General features: G+C 38.1%; 1 protein-coding gene across 2 annotated transcripts in view; it reads left to right on the top strand.

Moving 5' to 3' along the window:
• The window catches only part of nt5c2b (5'-nucleotidase, cytosolic IIb), a 41427-nt gene that overhangs the window by 6780 nt on the left and 16650 nt on the right, over positions 1 to 17997 (top strand). For both annotated transcript variants that reach the window (XM_056254392.1, XM_056254394.1), the window contains exons 3-6: positions 4124 to 4197; positions 15964 to 16081; positions 16203 to 16298; positions 16395 to 16486. In XM_056254392.1, coding sequence (XP_056110367.1) covers positions 4124 to 4197; positions 15964 to 16081; positions 16203 to 16298; positions 16395 to 16486 — 380 coding nt within the window. The remainder of the gene's footprint in view (positions 1 to 4123; positions 4198 to 15963; positions 16082 to 16202; positions 16299 to 16394; positions 16487 to 17997) is intronic.

The raw sequence follows: 17997 nt of genomic DNA, 5'->3' as shown, positions 1-17997 counted from the left end.
TTATCCCTGTGTGCACCAAACCCATCTTAAGTGTTTGCTGCCAAAAAGCTCTTTTTTTTGTTTCATCTGACCATAGAACGTTTGAAAAGTAACTGACACTACAGGAACTTCAAATGGGACGGGTTCTATGGTCAGATGAAACAAAAAAATTAGCTTTTTTGGCAGCAAACACTTAAGATGGGTTAGGTTCATACAGGTATAAAAAGTACCCCATGTGTAGAATGAAATACTCTGCTGTATCTTTAATGTTGTGGGCCTAATTTTCTGCCAGAAGTCCTGGACATCTTGTTCAGATATATGGCATCATGGATTCGTTCAAATACCAATAGATAAAAAATCAAAACCTGACATCCTCTGCTAGAAATCTTATAATGGGCCGTGGTTGGATCTTCCAACAGGACAGTGATCCAAAAACAAGCATCAAAATCAAAACAAAAATGTGTCACTGAGCACAAAACCAAGCATCTGCAATGGCCATCCCAGTCCCTGACCTGAACCCTATAGAAAATGAGTGGGCTGAACTGAAGAGAAGAAGCATCAACATGGATCTGGGAATCTGAAGGATCTGGAGAGATTCTGTATGCAGGAATGGTCTCTGATCTCTTGTCAGGTGTTCTCCAAACTCATCAGGCATTATAGGAGAAGACTCAGAGCTGGTCTCTTGGAAAAAGGAGGTTGCAAAAAGTATTTAATAAAAGGGGGCAAATAATTGTTCCCAACGTGTTTTGGAGAAAAACATTTATTTCATAATGTGATTTTCCGCCAACTTTCAATTCTTTTACTTCAATGAAAGGTTAGATTTTTTCAAATTTTTAAAATAAAATATCAAAAGGATTAACAATGCAGATTTATTTTTTACAGCCATCTCTGATCATATTTACAAGGGGGGCAAACACTTTTTCACACCACTGTAAATGAGTGTGGAGCTGCGTGTGGAACTAGATGCAGGTGTGAGAGTGATCAGTGGAAACAGGTGTGAGTAATCAGTCCAGGGTGTGTGCGTGAACAGTCCAAGGGAAGGCAGTGCAGAGGTGGAGCGCCCTCTCGTGACACTCGAGGGCAATCCAGCCGAACCTCATCACAATAACATGTTTGGACCATGTCAGGGTCTATTTCGTGCAAACAACTTGAATAAGCTACAAACATTATGCTAAAGCAGTAATATGTCAAATTTGTCCAGCTGAAATATCAAGAGACAACTCGTTACCAAAGAACTTAACTACAACTGATTTAATTTATTACCTGAGAACACAACACCCTGAGCAGCATAACGAGTTCAATTACTCAATTTCCCAATTGTCCAAATTTTATTTTTGGTTTTGGGCTTATTGTAAACTTGAATTTTGGTGCATCACTAATTTCAACAAAATATTACTAAACTAAAAAAATCTGACAACAATGCTCAAATAACTTAAAGTCCCCCTGTAGTCAATCATTTATCCCTTAAACTCACCTTTGATCACCAAAATGACATATTTAAAAAAAGTTTTTTTGCGGATCCATGAATGTGCAAATTAGCCCCGTCGCAACTAACTCATACAGGCTCTCTAAGGCCCTGTTTACACGAAAACGATTCCGGGTGAAAACGTAATAATATTTTATCGGATGTGCCTTTCGTTTACACGGCGACGGCGTTTTTGGGGCTTAAAAACGCAAAAAAGTGAAACCACCCTCCAAAGTGGAAATCTTAAAAACGCTCCACCGTCGCGTTTCCGTCTAAATGGGTAAAAACGCAAATCTGCTCATGGCGGCTCTCGTCGCGTACACATTTACGTCACAGGCATGCGCCAGTACAGGAAAATAACAACCAACATGTCGGATTATTTCCATACGTCGGACCTTCAAGTTGCCCTAGCAGCTCTGATAAACGTCCAAGAGTCTTTTCAATTTCGCGCTACTAGGGAGAGAAGTAGAAGGAAGGTTGTACGCAGCCGCACGGACTTGTTGTTGTTGTTGTGTGGCAGTGCTTCACATTGCCACCTAGCCGCCTGGAGTGCATACTACATCGCATTTCTAACACTTTTGCGTCTCCATATGCACGCAGATTTCCCCCCCATAACGCTCGTCTAAACGCAGAATAAAAAGTGTCAAAACGAAACGCCACTTTTGCGTTTTCTCTTCAGATCGTTTCCGTGTAAACATGGCCTAAGTCGATGTATCAGAATGATAATGCGTTTTATGTATCGGTCTCCACAACGTTGGACACTATGGTAATTAATATGATTAGCCTTTTGCTTGACTACGTTATTAAACAGCTAATAATGTGTTGGTAATGTTACACAAACCATGTTCCCGTTTGCCATCTCATAGTCAGACAGCTGCCTTCTAAAAACCAGCATCCTTAGAAACGCTTTGAACAACTCAGAACTTCAGTGGAGAAAGGCATATAGTTCATCATAACATCGTAATACACATCATACACAAAATTCACCCTCTAAATTGCTAAATGTACCCGATTTTTCATATCAACAGAAAAACATACCGGGATAGCCTGGATTCTCTTGAGACTCCCTTGCTTCAGAGCATAGTAATGATATGATAAAGCCCTGCCCCTGTCCACATGTTGATGTGATTGGTAACTTAACATAACATAAACACTGCAGTATTAATTAAGGAGAAAACACACAGCAATGGTTTTGACTCATGAATTTGCATATGGTTTGTCTTAAAGCATATTAAAAACACCACATAAACATATAAACAACATCACATGGGGTCTTTAAAAGCTTTCATTTTCACATGCACATTTGTGAGTAAACAAACTCAAAAAGGCGGGACTTCCCATTTTTCAGGTACCATATTTCTTCCATTCATTTCTATACAAGTGATCCGCCTCCTCCCCATTATAATGTCTCTGGTACAGTATAAGTAGCCTATTACAGAATAGGGCAACAATGAGGATCCATTTGAGATACAAGAGTAATCTGTTTTCCAGCTGTCTCTAACTAGTGATGCACACTGTTGTCTGAGCCGCTGCGCCTGCCTGGTTCTTCCTGCTGTTGTTGATTGTTCTAGATGTCTTTGAAGGGAAGCAAACAACCCCTAACTCAACAACTGGCACAACAACAGAGAATGCTACAGAACTGGCACAATCATTTTTGCAACAAGTCAGAAATTGAATGACAAGAAAGCAGAGAGAGGGGGCTATTGTTTGAACTGTGAGGGTAACAGGGTGAACAGGGAAATGGGCTTGACAGACCAGATAGAGCATTGACATCCACTCAGAATGCAGCGCACAGGTTCTACCTGGAAAACTGAATCATGGTGGGATGTGGTCCAATGTTATGCCACCACAAGGTAGGTTTGATCAAAAAAATAATTTGGTAGTGATGATTTGGTAGTTGTTGTTTTTTTAAATTTCTCTCTTTTTAATTTTGTAAATTTTTATCGGGTTGAAAAAGCATTAAGCGTTAAGTCTCTGATGATCTTTTTTTTTGTGTGTGAAAATATACTAAACATATATTCAGCTGCTGTGTGACAATTTTTAATTTGTTATTTCATATCATTGAAATTGCTTCCGGATGCAATATAAACTTTAATACTTTTGTAAAATTATGGATGCAATGGCAGTGTACAAATAAACGTCTGTTGTTTTCTGTGATTTATCTCTGTCAGTATCAGATTATATGCATGCACAGAGAGTGATTCAGAATTTCCTTTGTGTTCATATCTTGGCATTAAATATCATGACTTATGGACTAAAGCATAGAGTTGTCAGTATGCAAAATAAATGCAGATAATCTTGGCCCCGTCATGGAATGGGAGTTTATTTATTGCCTGGAATACCATACTGTATTGGTTTTTGATATTGTTTCCGAAAGGTATCCCTTTCTCTAAAATTTAAATATATGCATTTCATTTCATTTTATTTTATTTTTATTTTATTATGAAATGATTTAGCATCTGACTGGAGTTTGTCTTAGTCCTGCAGAGATTGACAGATTGATATAAATACTTCACTTCTAAAATGTTTGAATAAGGTCCTCAGGTTTTATAGACCTGAATTATTACGAAATTCTGGAAAATCGCGGTCTTGTTTTTAAACTATTTTAATTGGTTCCTAATCCTTGCAGAATATTGCAACCAGAACACATACCTCTGACTGTTTCCCCTTCTTCCCCAGAGTGTTTGTGAACAGAAGTCTGGCCATGGAAAAGATTAAATGCTTCGGCTTTGACATGGACTACACTTTAGCAGGTGAGGTGTTTCCTACTTTAATTGATGATCACGCATAATTGTTTACAGTCAAACGTCTATTTTGATAGATCCGTCCCTATGTTCATGTCTCTCAAATGGATCCAGTAACACTCTTGCTTAGAATCTCAGGGTAAACGTACAGTAGGATTCTTGGGTATATTTAGCTACCCCTCGTCTGGTTTTGGAATCTGGAAAACTGAGGTGATGTCTCTTATACACAAAGGGCCAGATTTACTTACAGCTTGCGCCACCGCAAACCCTCTTTTGGCGTTAAAAAACTTCTGTCAGAAAGTATTTACTAAAGACACACAGTGGAAATTAGCGGTGAAAAGGCGTGGAGCGCTATTTTTGCGGCTGACCTTATTGCATATGCATTTGTAAGAGTTTCCCTTCCAGATGCAAACTTTATGGGAGAAGAGTATTTATTGATGATTAACGAAGGTTTGCGCTCGTCAATCTACTGGTATTTGCGCCATTATTTACCACCCCCAAAAAAGCATGTCTTAAACCAGATGCTAACTTGCGCTAACTTACGTTGGTCATTATGGAAATGATCCGGCTGCGTCTGTGTTCTTTAATTTGCGCGTCGTCAGTAGATCAAATCCAGAACTTTCCAGTTCCATCTGCGCTTTTTTGGAATTGCGCGCTCATGCTAATTTGCTCTGTTTAGTAATTCTGGCTTAAAGTGTTCTATTTTCTGTGATCTAAACCATAGTTTGTCTTGTTGGCTAGGGGCTTAGTTTGTTTAAATGACTATCAACATAAACAAGCCAATTATTTACAGCTTAATATATTTATGTCAGTTAGGTGATCCAAGAACCTGAAATAAGAGAGGGTTTGGTTTTTATGGTGCAGCAGTTTAACATGGATCAGATGCATTGGGTTTCCGAAATCCCTTTGCTTTCTGTTATTGGTCCCAGGGACTCAGCTGCTGGTGGTGGATAAAGTCCTCACTAAATCCGGGCTGGGGGCCATGAGAGAGCAGATCAGTTCTTTGACAGTTAGAATTGATGGCTCTTAAGAGGTGGATAGCGTGTATCGTAGCCAACCGGCTAATGTGGCCTGAGCTGAAGGCTTCTCAGCTGTTGACATCCTCCACATTACAGCTGGCTGTAACCAAGTGCAAATGTTTACAAGTACAAACCCTATGTGGTTTCTCATCCTCTGATCAGGTTGCAACCACAGTAACTAACTTCTAATACATCACTCTTGATTGTTAACCAAAACATTTGTAAAAATTAAATCGTTTACTCACCCTGATGTCAATCAAAACCTGTATGACTTGATTTATTCTGCTGAACACAAAAGATGATATTTGAAAGAATGTATTAACTGTTTTTGTCCATAGTCAAGTCAAGTCAAGTCACCTTTATTTATATAGCGCTTTTTACAATACAGATTGTATCAAAGCGCTTCACAGTGATAACATGAAACCAATATAACAAAAACAATATAACAATATAACAAAGTTTGTTTCTAAAAGAAATTGCGTCAACGTCCACCTTAAGTAAGGAAGATTAATAATATTATTGAATATTAAATGTTAAATGTCCCCAACTAAGCAAGCCAAAATCCAAGGCAACAGTGAAAGTTGAATGAAAGTTCTTGCATTCAAAACAACAATGGACCGCGCATTGACTTTATTTGTATGGACATAAAAACATGACATTTGAAAAACAAGAAAAACATATTTTGAAAAAATGTCTCCGTGTTATCACTTTTCACTCTTGGTGGAGACAAATTTTCTTTTGGCTCTACAATGGAATATTAATAGATGTTAGTATTCATTGTTCATCTCAAATCCAGGCTACAAAAAAGCAGTGTACCAAACCATACAGGGTTTTAGGACCACTTTCCAACACAATACTAGATCCAAGCCCTGTTTAATATTTCCTGTCGCTTATTGAGTCCATTACCCAACCAAATCCCCTTTGTGATTGAGACCAGCGTGCAAGATAATACCCTGCACGTGTACAGAGCTGTGGAACAAACTCTCCATCTAAGCTTGGTGTTGACAGCTCTTCAACCTGGCAGTCCATTAAGTCACAGAGGAAGCCCACCACCTCTGCATTCTTTGTATAGACTAAAGTCTTTTTCACAGGACAGAGAAATAAAACCCTGTTTAAACAGCAGAGTAATGTTCACTTCAGAACTTAATTTTTTTTAATTAACTAGTATATGAAAGACACATTCAGTACAGTCTATATGCTGTTGTTTAAGAACCTGACAGCAGTCCAAAGTCAACCAGAGGCTTAATGCAGCCAGAATGTGAGGGAGATGAGGGAGAGGTTGATGGACGGACTGAAAGGTTGGGGGTTTGTTTATCCTGTACAACAAATATAATTTACATTTTCTTACGAAAGGTAACATGAGCTATGAACTCCAGCCTGACATCATACCCTCATGCTGATCCACCTATGCATGTGTAATAATCTGTCCAGGAGTGTATTCGGCGTATGGAGGAAGAAACATGAATCTTCATGGCCTGAGTATATATATATAGGGTGATGCACAGGTCATTGCAAACAAGTTTGTAGCTGTAGAATCTGGAATGACAAATATAAGATGTTGTAAATGGAAGGATGTGGACGTATTTGTCATATGTTATACAGAAGTCTACTCTGTATAATATATCATGTATAAGATTACTCAGTAAGTAATCTTACTGTCGTCAGTCATGGAGGTGAAAGCTCTCTGGCGACAGCTTAAATTAGTTATGATGAAGATTTAATCGTGCCCATTAAAACTCATATCCCCATTTAAAAGGGGGCTTACTGGTCTTTACTGGGTTTGCTGATCAGTGACCAGGCAAGGTTTTGGCCACAGACCAGATAAACCAGCTGAATATCAGCTTTTATCATGTTAGGAGACAGACTAGCAAGCCATCTTTGGTTGGGATTGCCACACGGGAGTTTGTGAGTTTCTGAAAAGCTGATAAAGCAATAAAACGAAGCTAACTCCTTTTCTGCAAGCGCTGTGAGTTTAACGTCATTTGGGAATGCAATGTGCTATAGGTTCACTTTATTTGCATTCACATTTGCATAATTTCCAACATTTTTGTGGACAGAAATTTACAGGATTTCACCAATATTCAAGATTTGACATGTTAAAAGCTCAAAGGTTTCAACCTTTGAAAGAATTTAAGGCAAATATTTGTATTGTAACTTGTAGTATTAGTTGGATCTTGTAAAGAGTGAACCCAAGTATGAACACCCTTAAAAGCAATTGTTTCCATTAGCAGTCTTTGTTCTTTGATCTCGCGTCAGAGGTGGGAGAAAGTCACACAAGTTCAAGTCCCAAGTCCCTACCATCGTCTCGGGTCAAATCTCAAGTTGCAGTGCACACAAACCAAGCAAGTCAAGTCAAGTTTTTTTAGTAACTCATATGTTTAATCTGGCTTTTATATTTTCTATGATTTCTGTCTATGGACTTTGACAGAAAATAACTTTCCCATTAAGGGCCGATATTTGCCCCCTTCAATTGATTTCAGACCTTTTAAAATGTATGCATCATCTTAGAGGTAGCATGAATGGCATTTACACTAAAATTACAACTGCATAAACAATGTTATGAGATTAATGTTTTAAATAAAACAAAAACAGAATATAGAAATATCCAATCCAATCCACCTTTATTTATAAAGCATATTAAAAACAACACTGTTGACCAAAGTGCTGAACACAGTCTAAAAAATAAACAATAACATACAACAGAAACACAAAAAAAATAATAATAATAATAATAACAATGAAAATAAATACAACAAAAAATACAAAGCTGAAAGTCAACCCTCAAACTGAGTTAAAAGCCAAAGAAAATAAATGAGTTTTTAGATGAGATTTAAAAACAGAAAAAGACTCATTCCAGAGTCTCGGAGCTGCCACTGCAAACGCACGGTCGCTCTCTAGATTTACGTCTGGTCTTGGGGACGACCAGCAGTGCCTGATCAGCCGACCGGAGCGAACGAAGGGGGGTGTAGGGCACGAGCAGATCAGACAGGTACTGGGGAGCCAGGCCATGCAGACATTTAAAAACAAATAAAATAATTTAAAAATCAATACAAAAGTGCACAGGGAGCCAGTGGAGGGATTGGAGGATGGGTGAGATATGGGCAAATTTTCGAGTTCCAGTTAGAAGCCGAGCAGCTGCATTTTGAACTAATTGTAATCGAGCCATAAGTGATTTGCTAAGACCACTATAAAGCGCATTACAATAATCTAAACGGGTAGTGATGAAAGCATGGATTAAAATTTCAAAATCATGTCGAGATAAAACTAGTTTTACTTTGACTAGTTGCCTCAGCTGGAAGAAGCTAGTCTTCACCACTGCACTAATCTGGGCATCAAGTTTTAAACAACCGTCCAGCTTGACTCCCAGGTTTGTAACCTCAGGGCTAATGTTTCGGGTTAGACAACCCAGGTCAGCAGGAACCGCAACAGCTGAGTCACTAGGAGCAAATAACACAAGCTCCTAAATTCATAGCCATCCATGCTTTCACTTCATTCAGACACTCTAAAAGAGTTTTTGACTGACTTAGCGGCACATATATTTGGCAGTCGTCAGCATAAAAATGGAACGAAACATTGTGACTTCTAAGGATTAACCCAAGAGGCAGCAGGTAGATTGAAAAAAGTAGAGGCCCAAGGACAAACCCTTGAGGAACTCCGCACAACAGAGGAGCGGAAGAGGACACAGCATCACTGACCTGAACTGAAAAACTTCTGCCTTCCAAATAGGACATAATCCAGGCTAGGGCCAACCCCTTAATGCCACATAGTTCTCCAACCGAGACAATAAAATTTGGTGGTCGACTGTATCGAACGCAGCCGTAAGGTCCAATAGCAGCAGAGCAACCGTATCACCAGAGTCTGAAGCCAGAAAAATGTCATTAAAAACCCTCAGCAGAGCTGTCTCAGTGCTGTGGGCTGACTTAAACCCAGACTGGAAAATTTCAGTTATACAATTATCGTTCAAAAATGTGCTCAGCTGCAAATAAACAACTTTTTCCGTAATTTTGGAAAGCAAAGGGAGCTTTGAGATAGGCCGATAATTAGAGAGCTCAAGTCGGTCCAGACCAGGTTTCTTAACAAAGGTTGAACAACTGCATGTTTAAAACTCATAGGTACAACTCCAGTAATTAAACTGACATTAACAATATCAAGAAATAGGTAATTATGTAAAAAAAAAAAAAATACAAATACAAATTTAAAAAAATAAAAAGGTGCTGGCAAGTCATTGTCAAGTCAGTGAGTATAGAAGCATAGAAGCATTCATGCACATGCACATGTTTAATTTAAAGTGGCTGATTCATTCAGGAATTAAACCAGTGACTGTGTTCATGAATGAGTCATTGAATCACTAAACTGTTTTTTTTTTTTTTTAAAACCCTGGCTCAAAACCTGTTGTGCTTTGCTCATAGAAAGCTGTGGTTTTGTTTGGAACAAATGGAGAAATGGAGCAAAAACAGACAATATTGACAATATTTAGACAATATATGTCTAAAATGTCACTTAATATTAAGTACTTTAAAAAAAATATATTGTATGAAATCAATATCACATTTGCAATTGCTTTGATATTCTGGAAATATTGCTTAAATATCATATGTTATCATATGTTATATGTTTATATACATAAAAAAAGATAACTCGTCTAATTGATGTGGTACACTGTGGTATTGTTAACACTTTGGTATATATATATTTAAAAAATATTTTTTTTGTATAATATTTATCATTACAAAGGGGGACATATTTGACATTAAAGCACTATGATTTAAAGAGGCAAATGTCAGCGAATTACACTATGAATGTCACGTTAACTACAAAACGTGAATAATCGTTAATAATTTACTTCTTGAAAGGCGTTATGTTAAATTTGAAAACATAATTTTGTATGCTTTTGTAAAAAAGCATCATGTTTTTTTTAACATTATATTCTCTAGATATTAGTCATATTACCTATAAGATACAGGTTAGCATATACATTTCTATGTTAAATTGGAGAATGATTTTCAAGTTTGTGGATACAGCAAATCTCCTTTTATGAATCTGGTCCAAGCGTTTACATATCCAAAATAAATTATCTTGATTCTCTTCTACCTTTTGTATTTGGCGCTCTGGATTTTTTGGTCCAGACTCTGGATTAGTGGTGCCAGTGGTTCCGTATATTGATATAATATTGCTGAGGCTTCAATTGAACTGTAGATACATTAATGGTTCATGTTAGGTTTGAGGTTATGAGATTTGTCTGTATTTCACAGCAATGTATACCTCATAGCATTTATTTTTTGTTAATAATCATAAACTAATTTCACCCTTCAGACCTTTATCACACTTCTGTGTAGGCCACATATAATGAGGTATAACATATTCTGTCTGCAGACCTCAGTAAAACTGCCAAAAATGTTTTCCTTTCACCCTAGCAGTAGTGTGCTAGCTCAGGGACAAAATTGTCCAAGGTCAACACTGGTATGCAGTTAAGCAAAGAGTGATGATGGGAATAGTGACTGAGGAGGAAAAAGAGGCTCAAAATAGGTTTCGCTGTAGCTTCGTGGAACATAGTGAAGAGGAGAGAGAAAAACAGAAACGGAAGGGGCAGCTGGGTTTATGTACAGCTGCTATCTGGGTGGAAGAATCTGGCCTGAGTTAGTGACTCTGTTGGGGTTTGCTTGCCTATGTGTGCCAGTACTTCTGCCGTGGCTCTGTGGGGGATTCAGTTTTATCCACCTCCCCCTGAACAGCCTGTCTATCATACATCTGTAAAGATACAAGGCCTGGAACAGACCTGAAACTCACTGGATGCAGGGTAAACGTACCTATTAAGCTCACGTACCCATTAAGCACACTACCATCTTTGAGCTCAGATTATAAAAATAAAGAAATAATGTATTATCCTACTTGATGTCTTAATCAATTGGTGTGTTTGTTACTAGATACCTCCTGTAATTTCAAGTAAATCAGACCATTGCACGCACACTGAGATATGGGTACATGTGTTCACACTGTCTGGTGGCCATTTTGAAAGTTGTCTGTAAACTTTCACCAGAAGAGGAGCCCCCAAGGGGGTAATCCATCGACCGGAAGTTGAAGCCGGCCGGGTGCCGCCATGTTGTAGCAGAACTTCACTTGCGTTAGCATTTCCATTGACTCCCATTCATTTTGGCGTCACTTTGACAGCGAATAACTTTACATCTGAAGCGTTTAAAGATTCCATTTGTCCATTATTTATTTCTAAAGAAACACGACTATGTATAAAGGGCTCCATTACCTTCTATGTTACATTATGGCCCCGTAGAAACAGATTTTGTAAAAATAGGCTAACGATTGCGTCATAACCACTCGACTCTCTGTCGCGCTGTACAGAAATGACCGTACAGACAGGAGGAGAAGCTCGCAGGCAATCGGGGGGACGTCCCGTCAAGGGAGAAGCCCATAGATAATGAGTCCATAAAAGCAACGGAATACTTACTCCTGCTCACTCACGCCAAAGAACTCTTTGCTCAAGTTCCCCGTCTCTGCAAGATTAACGTTGGCAATTTTCACGCACAGCTACTAGAAGATTAACGTCTGTCAGACAGGTTGCTCACGTCATCAAGCTTAGTTTGAGTCGGTTTGAGTCTGCGCGTCAGGAACGGAAATGCTCAAAAATCGCTAAAAATGGGCTTCAACTGTCTCAACTGAGTTCCAATGAGATGGCTCTGTCCACTTCTTATACTGTCTATGGGAGCCCCTCAAATGTGCATTTTTTAAACGTTTAAGCCTTTATTTTGGGTTAGTATAACTACTTACTGCAAAATTAAGAGATTAATATTTAGACTTTTGGATATAATAACCTGGAACCTGGATGTGGGAAATAATTACAGTTATTTAATTAATTATAGTCCAAAAGATAGTTTTAGCAACATAGCGCAGATGCTACAGAACAGAGTTAGCTTACTAGCTGTATAAGATTGTGTGCTACACTAATATATTACTTCAGAGGCATTAATGGCTTGTGCTTTCAAATCCATAATATTATAAATTTACAGTTTTTTGATGGTCTGTGGTTTTACACTGCTGTCATTTTTAAAGACTTTATATTATAGTAAGGTGAGCTTAAAGGGTGCACTACTATGAAAATCACACAGCTTCAGTGTGACATCACTTAGAAAAAGTATAATTTCATAGATATTGTCAATAATAGTTGTTCATATTAAAATATGTATAAACATAAATATTGCAAAATATTGTCCTTTTAAAGTTCATGTAATATTTATTAATGAAAAATTGTCGTTGCTCCAATTAGCTCAGTGTGCTCCCTTTAAGCTCATCCACATTGAACGTCTATGTAATTACTTCATAAACAGACTTTAAATATTAACTGATGGTTGTCACTCTTTAAGTTAATCTTTCTAAAATAATTTATAACTTATTTTCACAGCCTTAAGATGTCAAAATCTAGACTGAACTATAGTTTCTGATAGTGTTGTCAAAAGTACCGACTTCAGGGCGCTTACACAGATACACACGGGAGTGTTTGAAAGCAGGCGTCTATCAGCGGATCGGTTTATCAGTACATATAGGGATCCGCTGATAGACACCCGCTTTCAAACACTCCCGTGTGTATCTGTGTAAGCGTTCTGTGAAGACAACATGTTTTTGAAGCGTTGATCATTTTAGCCTATCACAGACATATCTGTTGAGCGTGTGAACACAATGGCCAATCAGAGGTGTTTAAGAATCCATTCAACAGCGCTCAAAATGCTAGGGGGGAATTCTGGTATCACATTTTTTTTTTATTTCAGTACCGACTTGGTACCGAAGTCTGTACTTTTGACAATACTAGTTAATGCCCAAAGATGAAAGAGGCATGAGTAGCCTTTTATCTGTCCAGGAAGTTTGAGTAGACAGGAAAGCTCTGACCCAGAGAGTAAAGGAGCACATCCGTGTTGATGCGCATCAAGGGCAGTGTTTAGTGCAGAGACAGAAAGGGAAATCTCAGGTTGTCTTCAGGTAGGCTTGGTAAAAGTTAGACAAACTGAACTGTTAAAAGAGAGAGGTTTATGGCAGGAGTCAGTTTATATAATAAACAGTGATATTAATATTTCTAAATATATTTGTGTGTGAATGTATTCATTTAATTTCTTCTTTGTGTAGATCCTTTCCCAATGAGGCTGGGGATTTACCAGATCTGATTTTTTATACACTCTGTACCTTCAAATAAAACATTTTTCAATTATTCTTTAAAAAGGTTGTTTAAAATAAAGAATAATAGAAAATAATAGTAATAGAAATTTTAATAAAACAAGTTGATTAAGCTGAGAAATATCAAGTTGAGCTTATTGGCAACAGGGGTGTGCTTAAAGGGTACAAAAAAATAGGTTATGACAGTCTGTATGGTTTTAGGAAAATAACAAAGGAATTAGTAGCAATAGAAAAAACATTTCCATAGCTTAATGTAAATATTTTTAAACAACACAGCGTTTCGGTCAAAGCTCAACAGCGGTTTACGACAGAGTGTCACCTGTCAATGACCGTCTAGGAATTTATGTATTTGTTTGTTGAGAATATTAGCTTTGAAAGACAAACTTCCCCTAATAGAACAGCTGCAAATACAAATGTGTTCTTAAGTAACATAACAGAATAATGCTTCATCTTCAGACATGGACAAACACAAGCCTATTGTAGAAAAACAGAAATCTTGCAAAAAAACAAAACAAAAAAAAACAAGCAGGTTGTTGTGGTCAAACATCTCCGTCTTCTGTATCAACGGACCCATGAGTTCACCCTGAGGCACTCCTCTGATTCTCATTCCCCACTCTCAAGAGATCCTTCTGGGTTTCTGCCCTTTGACCTGCCATCTCATCAACAACAAGTCTAACACATTTCCAGCTCTTTCATAACAACTTGTAACATGAGCTGAAGTGTCTGTGTACAGTACAGTACCAACCAGCTTTGCTGAAGACATGTCTTATTCTAATTTCTCCTTCATGCGGGTGTGAGGATGGAACAACAAATATAGGAGTTAGAGTCACGCAAAATGCCTTTTGTTGCTGAAATACCACCCAAATCCCTCTGCACAGGCTTGGGGTTTAATTGGGTTTAAAACTTTTAGGGCAAGTGGGTTTGGTTTCATACTGGATTAGATCACAGAGCATACATGGCCCTGCTAAGCCTTTGTAATATGAATGTTCTGGTACCCTCTGCTTGCTCTGCGAAAGGACAAGGTTGGGGTCGACACGTATCACAGGTGCAAATCCAAGCGCTCCCAGAGAGTGTCTTTAAATACAACACTTACGCTGCCATCCATGCATCTTTCTGTTTTATTTTTGGTCAGTGGTTATTGAGCTCCCTCCCTTCCATTTTAACTTGGAGGGAATTTACAGAAATTTCAGCCAAAAATGTTCAAAAATGTTAATGTGGTGAAGTGACAGTGGTTGTAAGGTATCATACTAAAAGGCAGTGGTGGAGGAAGTACTGAATCTCAGTACTTAAGTAAAAGTACAAATAACCAGAGACATATTTACTTTAGTAAAAGTAGAAGTACCACAATGACAACCCTACTTAAGTAAAAAGTAAAAAGTACATGATTTTAAATTTACTTTAAGTATTAAAAGTAAAAGTACTTTCATAACAATTTATTCTCTTAATGTCTATATTCTAATGATTAATAAAACAGTTAATTCTAACTCATTCAACCTAATAATGATGTTCAATATGATGGAAAAGCAGTTATATTTTAAGTTTTTGTCACCATTTCTGAACAAGCTTGCAATTAGGCAATATACACATCAAGCTTACTATATAGCCTACCCTTACTATATACGATATATATATAAACACATATTATGTTAAAACGCCGTATTTGACGGCGTTTGGCTGTAAACGCGATTCATTTATGGCGTAATTCTGAACCTCTTGGCTTGCCATACTAATCCTAACCAAACGTATAATACACACGCACCCCACATCACTACTAAACCTACCAATGCGTTTCCTATGCATGTAAAAACTAATTTTCGCGTATAAGTTGCACGATAAACACACTGCGTGCTATAGAGACGCATTTAGTGTGACCGGGTTGATATATCTATGGCAACCAAACTTTACTGGTGGTGAGACAGAAACGTGCGATGAACGGACTGTCAGGATGACGTTTTGGCAGGGGAAAAACTGATCAGAAAATTTAACGAAAATGTAACAGAACGTTGTAGAAATGTAGTGGAGTAGAAAGTATAATAATTGCTGCAAAAAGTAACGAAGTAAAAGTAAAAAGTATGCACTATTAATTCTACTTAAGTAAAGTACAGATACGTGAAAAAATTACTTAAGTAAAGTAACGAAGTATTTGTACTTCGTTACATTCCACCACTGCTAAAAGGCATAGGCCTAGTTCACACAAAAGTGAAAATTCTGTCATAATTTACTCACCATGTCATTGAAAAACTATATGGCATTCTTTCTACCGTGGAACACAAAAAAATATTTTGAAAAACAAAATCTGTTCAATGTTGTTTTGGATCCCATTGACTGTAATTGTATGGGCAAAAACAACAAATACCTTGGTGTGTGTTCCACAGCATAAAGAAAGTAATGCAGATTTTGAACAACATGAGGGTGAGTAAATGAAGAATTTTCATTTTTAATATAAAATGAACTATTCCACTATGGTACGTTAATACTTATTACAGGACTTTACTGGATGTAATCAATAGAATTGTATAGTAATCTTTTGATTTTATTTATGTTGTCCAATGTGTCTAACTGAATGCCTCTCTATCTGTAGTATACAAATCACCTGAATATGAATCTTTGGGCTTTGATCTGACTGTGGAACGGCTGGTCTCCATTGGCTACCCACAGGAACTGCTCGGTTTTGTTTACGACTCCACTTTCCCTACAAGGTAATGAACTCTCATTAGCAGACCATATTTGAAATTGAAGTTATCAGTACCAAGATTATCTTGTGATATTATATTTATTGGATAATTAGCACATCTAACCCATTATTGTACTTTTTTACAGAGGTCTTGTGTTTGACACCATGTATGGCAACCTCCTAAAGGTTGATGCTTACGGAAACATCCTGGTCTGTGCCCATGGCTTTAACTTCCTGCGAGGGTGAGTAATCCCGGCCCCCGATGGATGGGCTTGGTTACAGATCTCTGTTGAAGCCTGTGGAGTATGTGCTCAAAATGTTTCTGTGTCCCATGCCAGCCCTGACATCCGAGAGCTCTATTCCAACAAATTTATCCAGCGTGATGACACAGAACGCTTCTACATCCTCAACACACTTTTTAACCTTCCAGGTAGGTACTTCATCACTGTCCTACATACAGTGTCTCTGTCACTGGCTGCCATTCAGAGACACATTAACAGTGTCTTTTTGACCTCTTAATACTTATATTTTAGAGTTGCAATTGTAACACATGACTTCCTGTTACATTTAAAGCAGGTAATTGTCTTTTCTAATAAACCAAGCAAAGTTACTACTGAACTTAATTCAGTTATCATTACGCACCATGAGACATATGGAAAAGCAGCTTTGTTGTTTTGTTTGAAAGAAAAAATGAATAGGACATTTTTGACAAACACCTTTTTACCTACAATATGCATACATAATTTTCAAAGATACAAATCGTTTTTGTTGCATTTAAAAAGCACTTTGAAAACAAAAATTATTCAGTATATAATTGCCTACATATACACTACCAGGGCCTAAAAATAACACAAGTGCGGTAAGCGCCAAATGCAGCTTTTTCTATTCATTCTAACAATGCCTGAGATCACGATATTCTTTAGCCTGATTATCAAATCGCAAAGCCTGCATTGTAATTATATAAATATGTAATCTTATGCGCTGCATGTTTCAGAGTGAATCACAGCACTGTGGTCTTTTCACATGAGTGTTTTGAGTGTCTCAAAGTGGCTCGGTCGCAGTAAATGCTGCTCCATACGAACACTCAAGTGCTGTGAGTTTAAATCACTTATAACGTGCATTTGAAATTGCAACGTGCCAAACATCTTCCTAAGTGTGTAATGAGAATGGAATAATTTATAAATCTGTTGTCAACAAAAGATAAGCAGTTCAAAAGAGAAGTTTCCCTGCGGTTTCCTCTCTCAGGGAACTCAATGCTGCGTCAGTTGTTGACCCGCAGAACTCGATGTCTCAAGCACTTGTGAAATCATGACTTATTGGTTGATGGCAGTCCGATTAAGTTACATTAAGTGCCCGAGCGTATAAAAGGGTGCCTGCATTACACGTTATCAGCTTTGTTGTCTTCAGGAAGCCACTTTGTTTGTATGTGCATGTGAAGCTAGGAGTCCATCGGAGCGCGTTCGACTCTTGAGGGAGCAGGATACACTCATTGCGATGCATTCAAGGTAGGAAGCTCCATTCTTACTTGACTGTCTCTCAGGGGGATAAAATCAAACTTCTGCATGGAACGTGTTCAGCTTTCGAGGGAGTTAGATGCACTCATTGTGAATGATGCATCCGCAGTTGGAAGATCTGTTCTTGCTTGACTCTCGGGATGAGAATCAAGCGTTTGCACGGAGCGCGTAAGGCTCTCGATGGAGCATTCGCAGTGGGAAGCTCCTCCCTTGCTTGACTCTCTCTTAAGGGATGAGAGTCGAGCACCTCGAGGTTCTTGGGAATTTTGTAGGCAGAATGTGGGAGGAGTATTTCCCTTCTTTGGGCTTTTCTCACTAGCTCTATTGCTCTCATGCTGAATCAGGAATCACGCTTGAGGAGTGGCCATCTGCTATTGGTTTGAGTGGGCGGAGCTTGAGATGATTGTTCCCCTTTCTCTTGCTCTTC

Source organism: Rhinichthys klamathensis, unplaced genomic scaffold (genome assembly GCF_029890125.1).
Source record: "Rhinichthys klamathensis goyatoka isolate OS25496 unplaced genomic scaffold, OSU_Roscu_1.1 h1tg000111l_1, whole genome shotgun sequence".
Taxonomy (NCBI): domain Eukaryota; kingdom Metazoa; phylum Chordata; class Actinopteri; order Cypriniformes; family Leuciscidae; genus Rhinichthys; species Rhinichthys klamathensis.
This window is presented reverse-complemented; position numbering and strand designations above follow the sequence as displayed.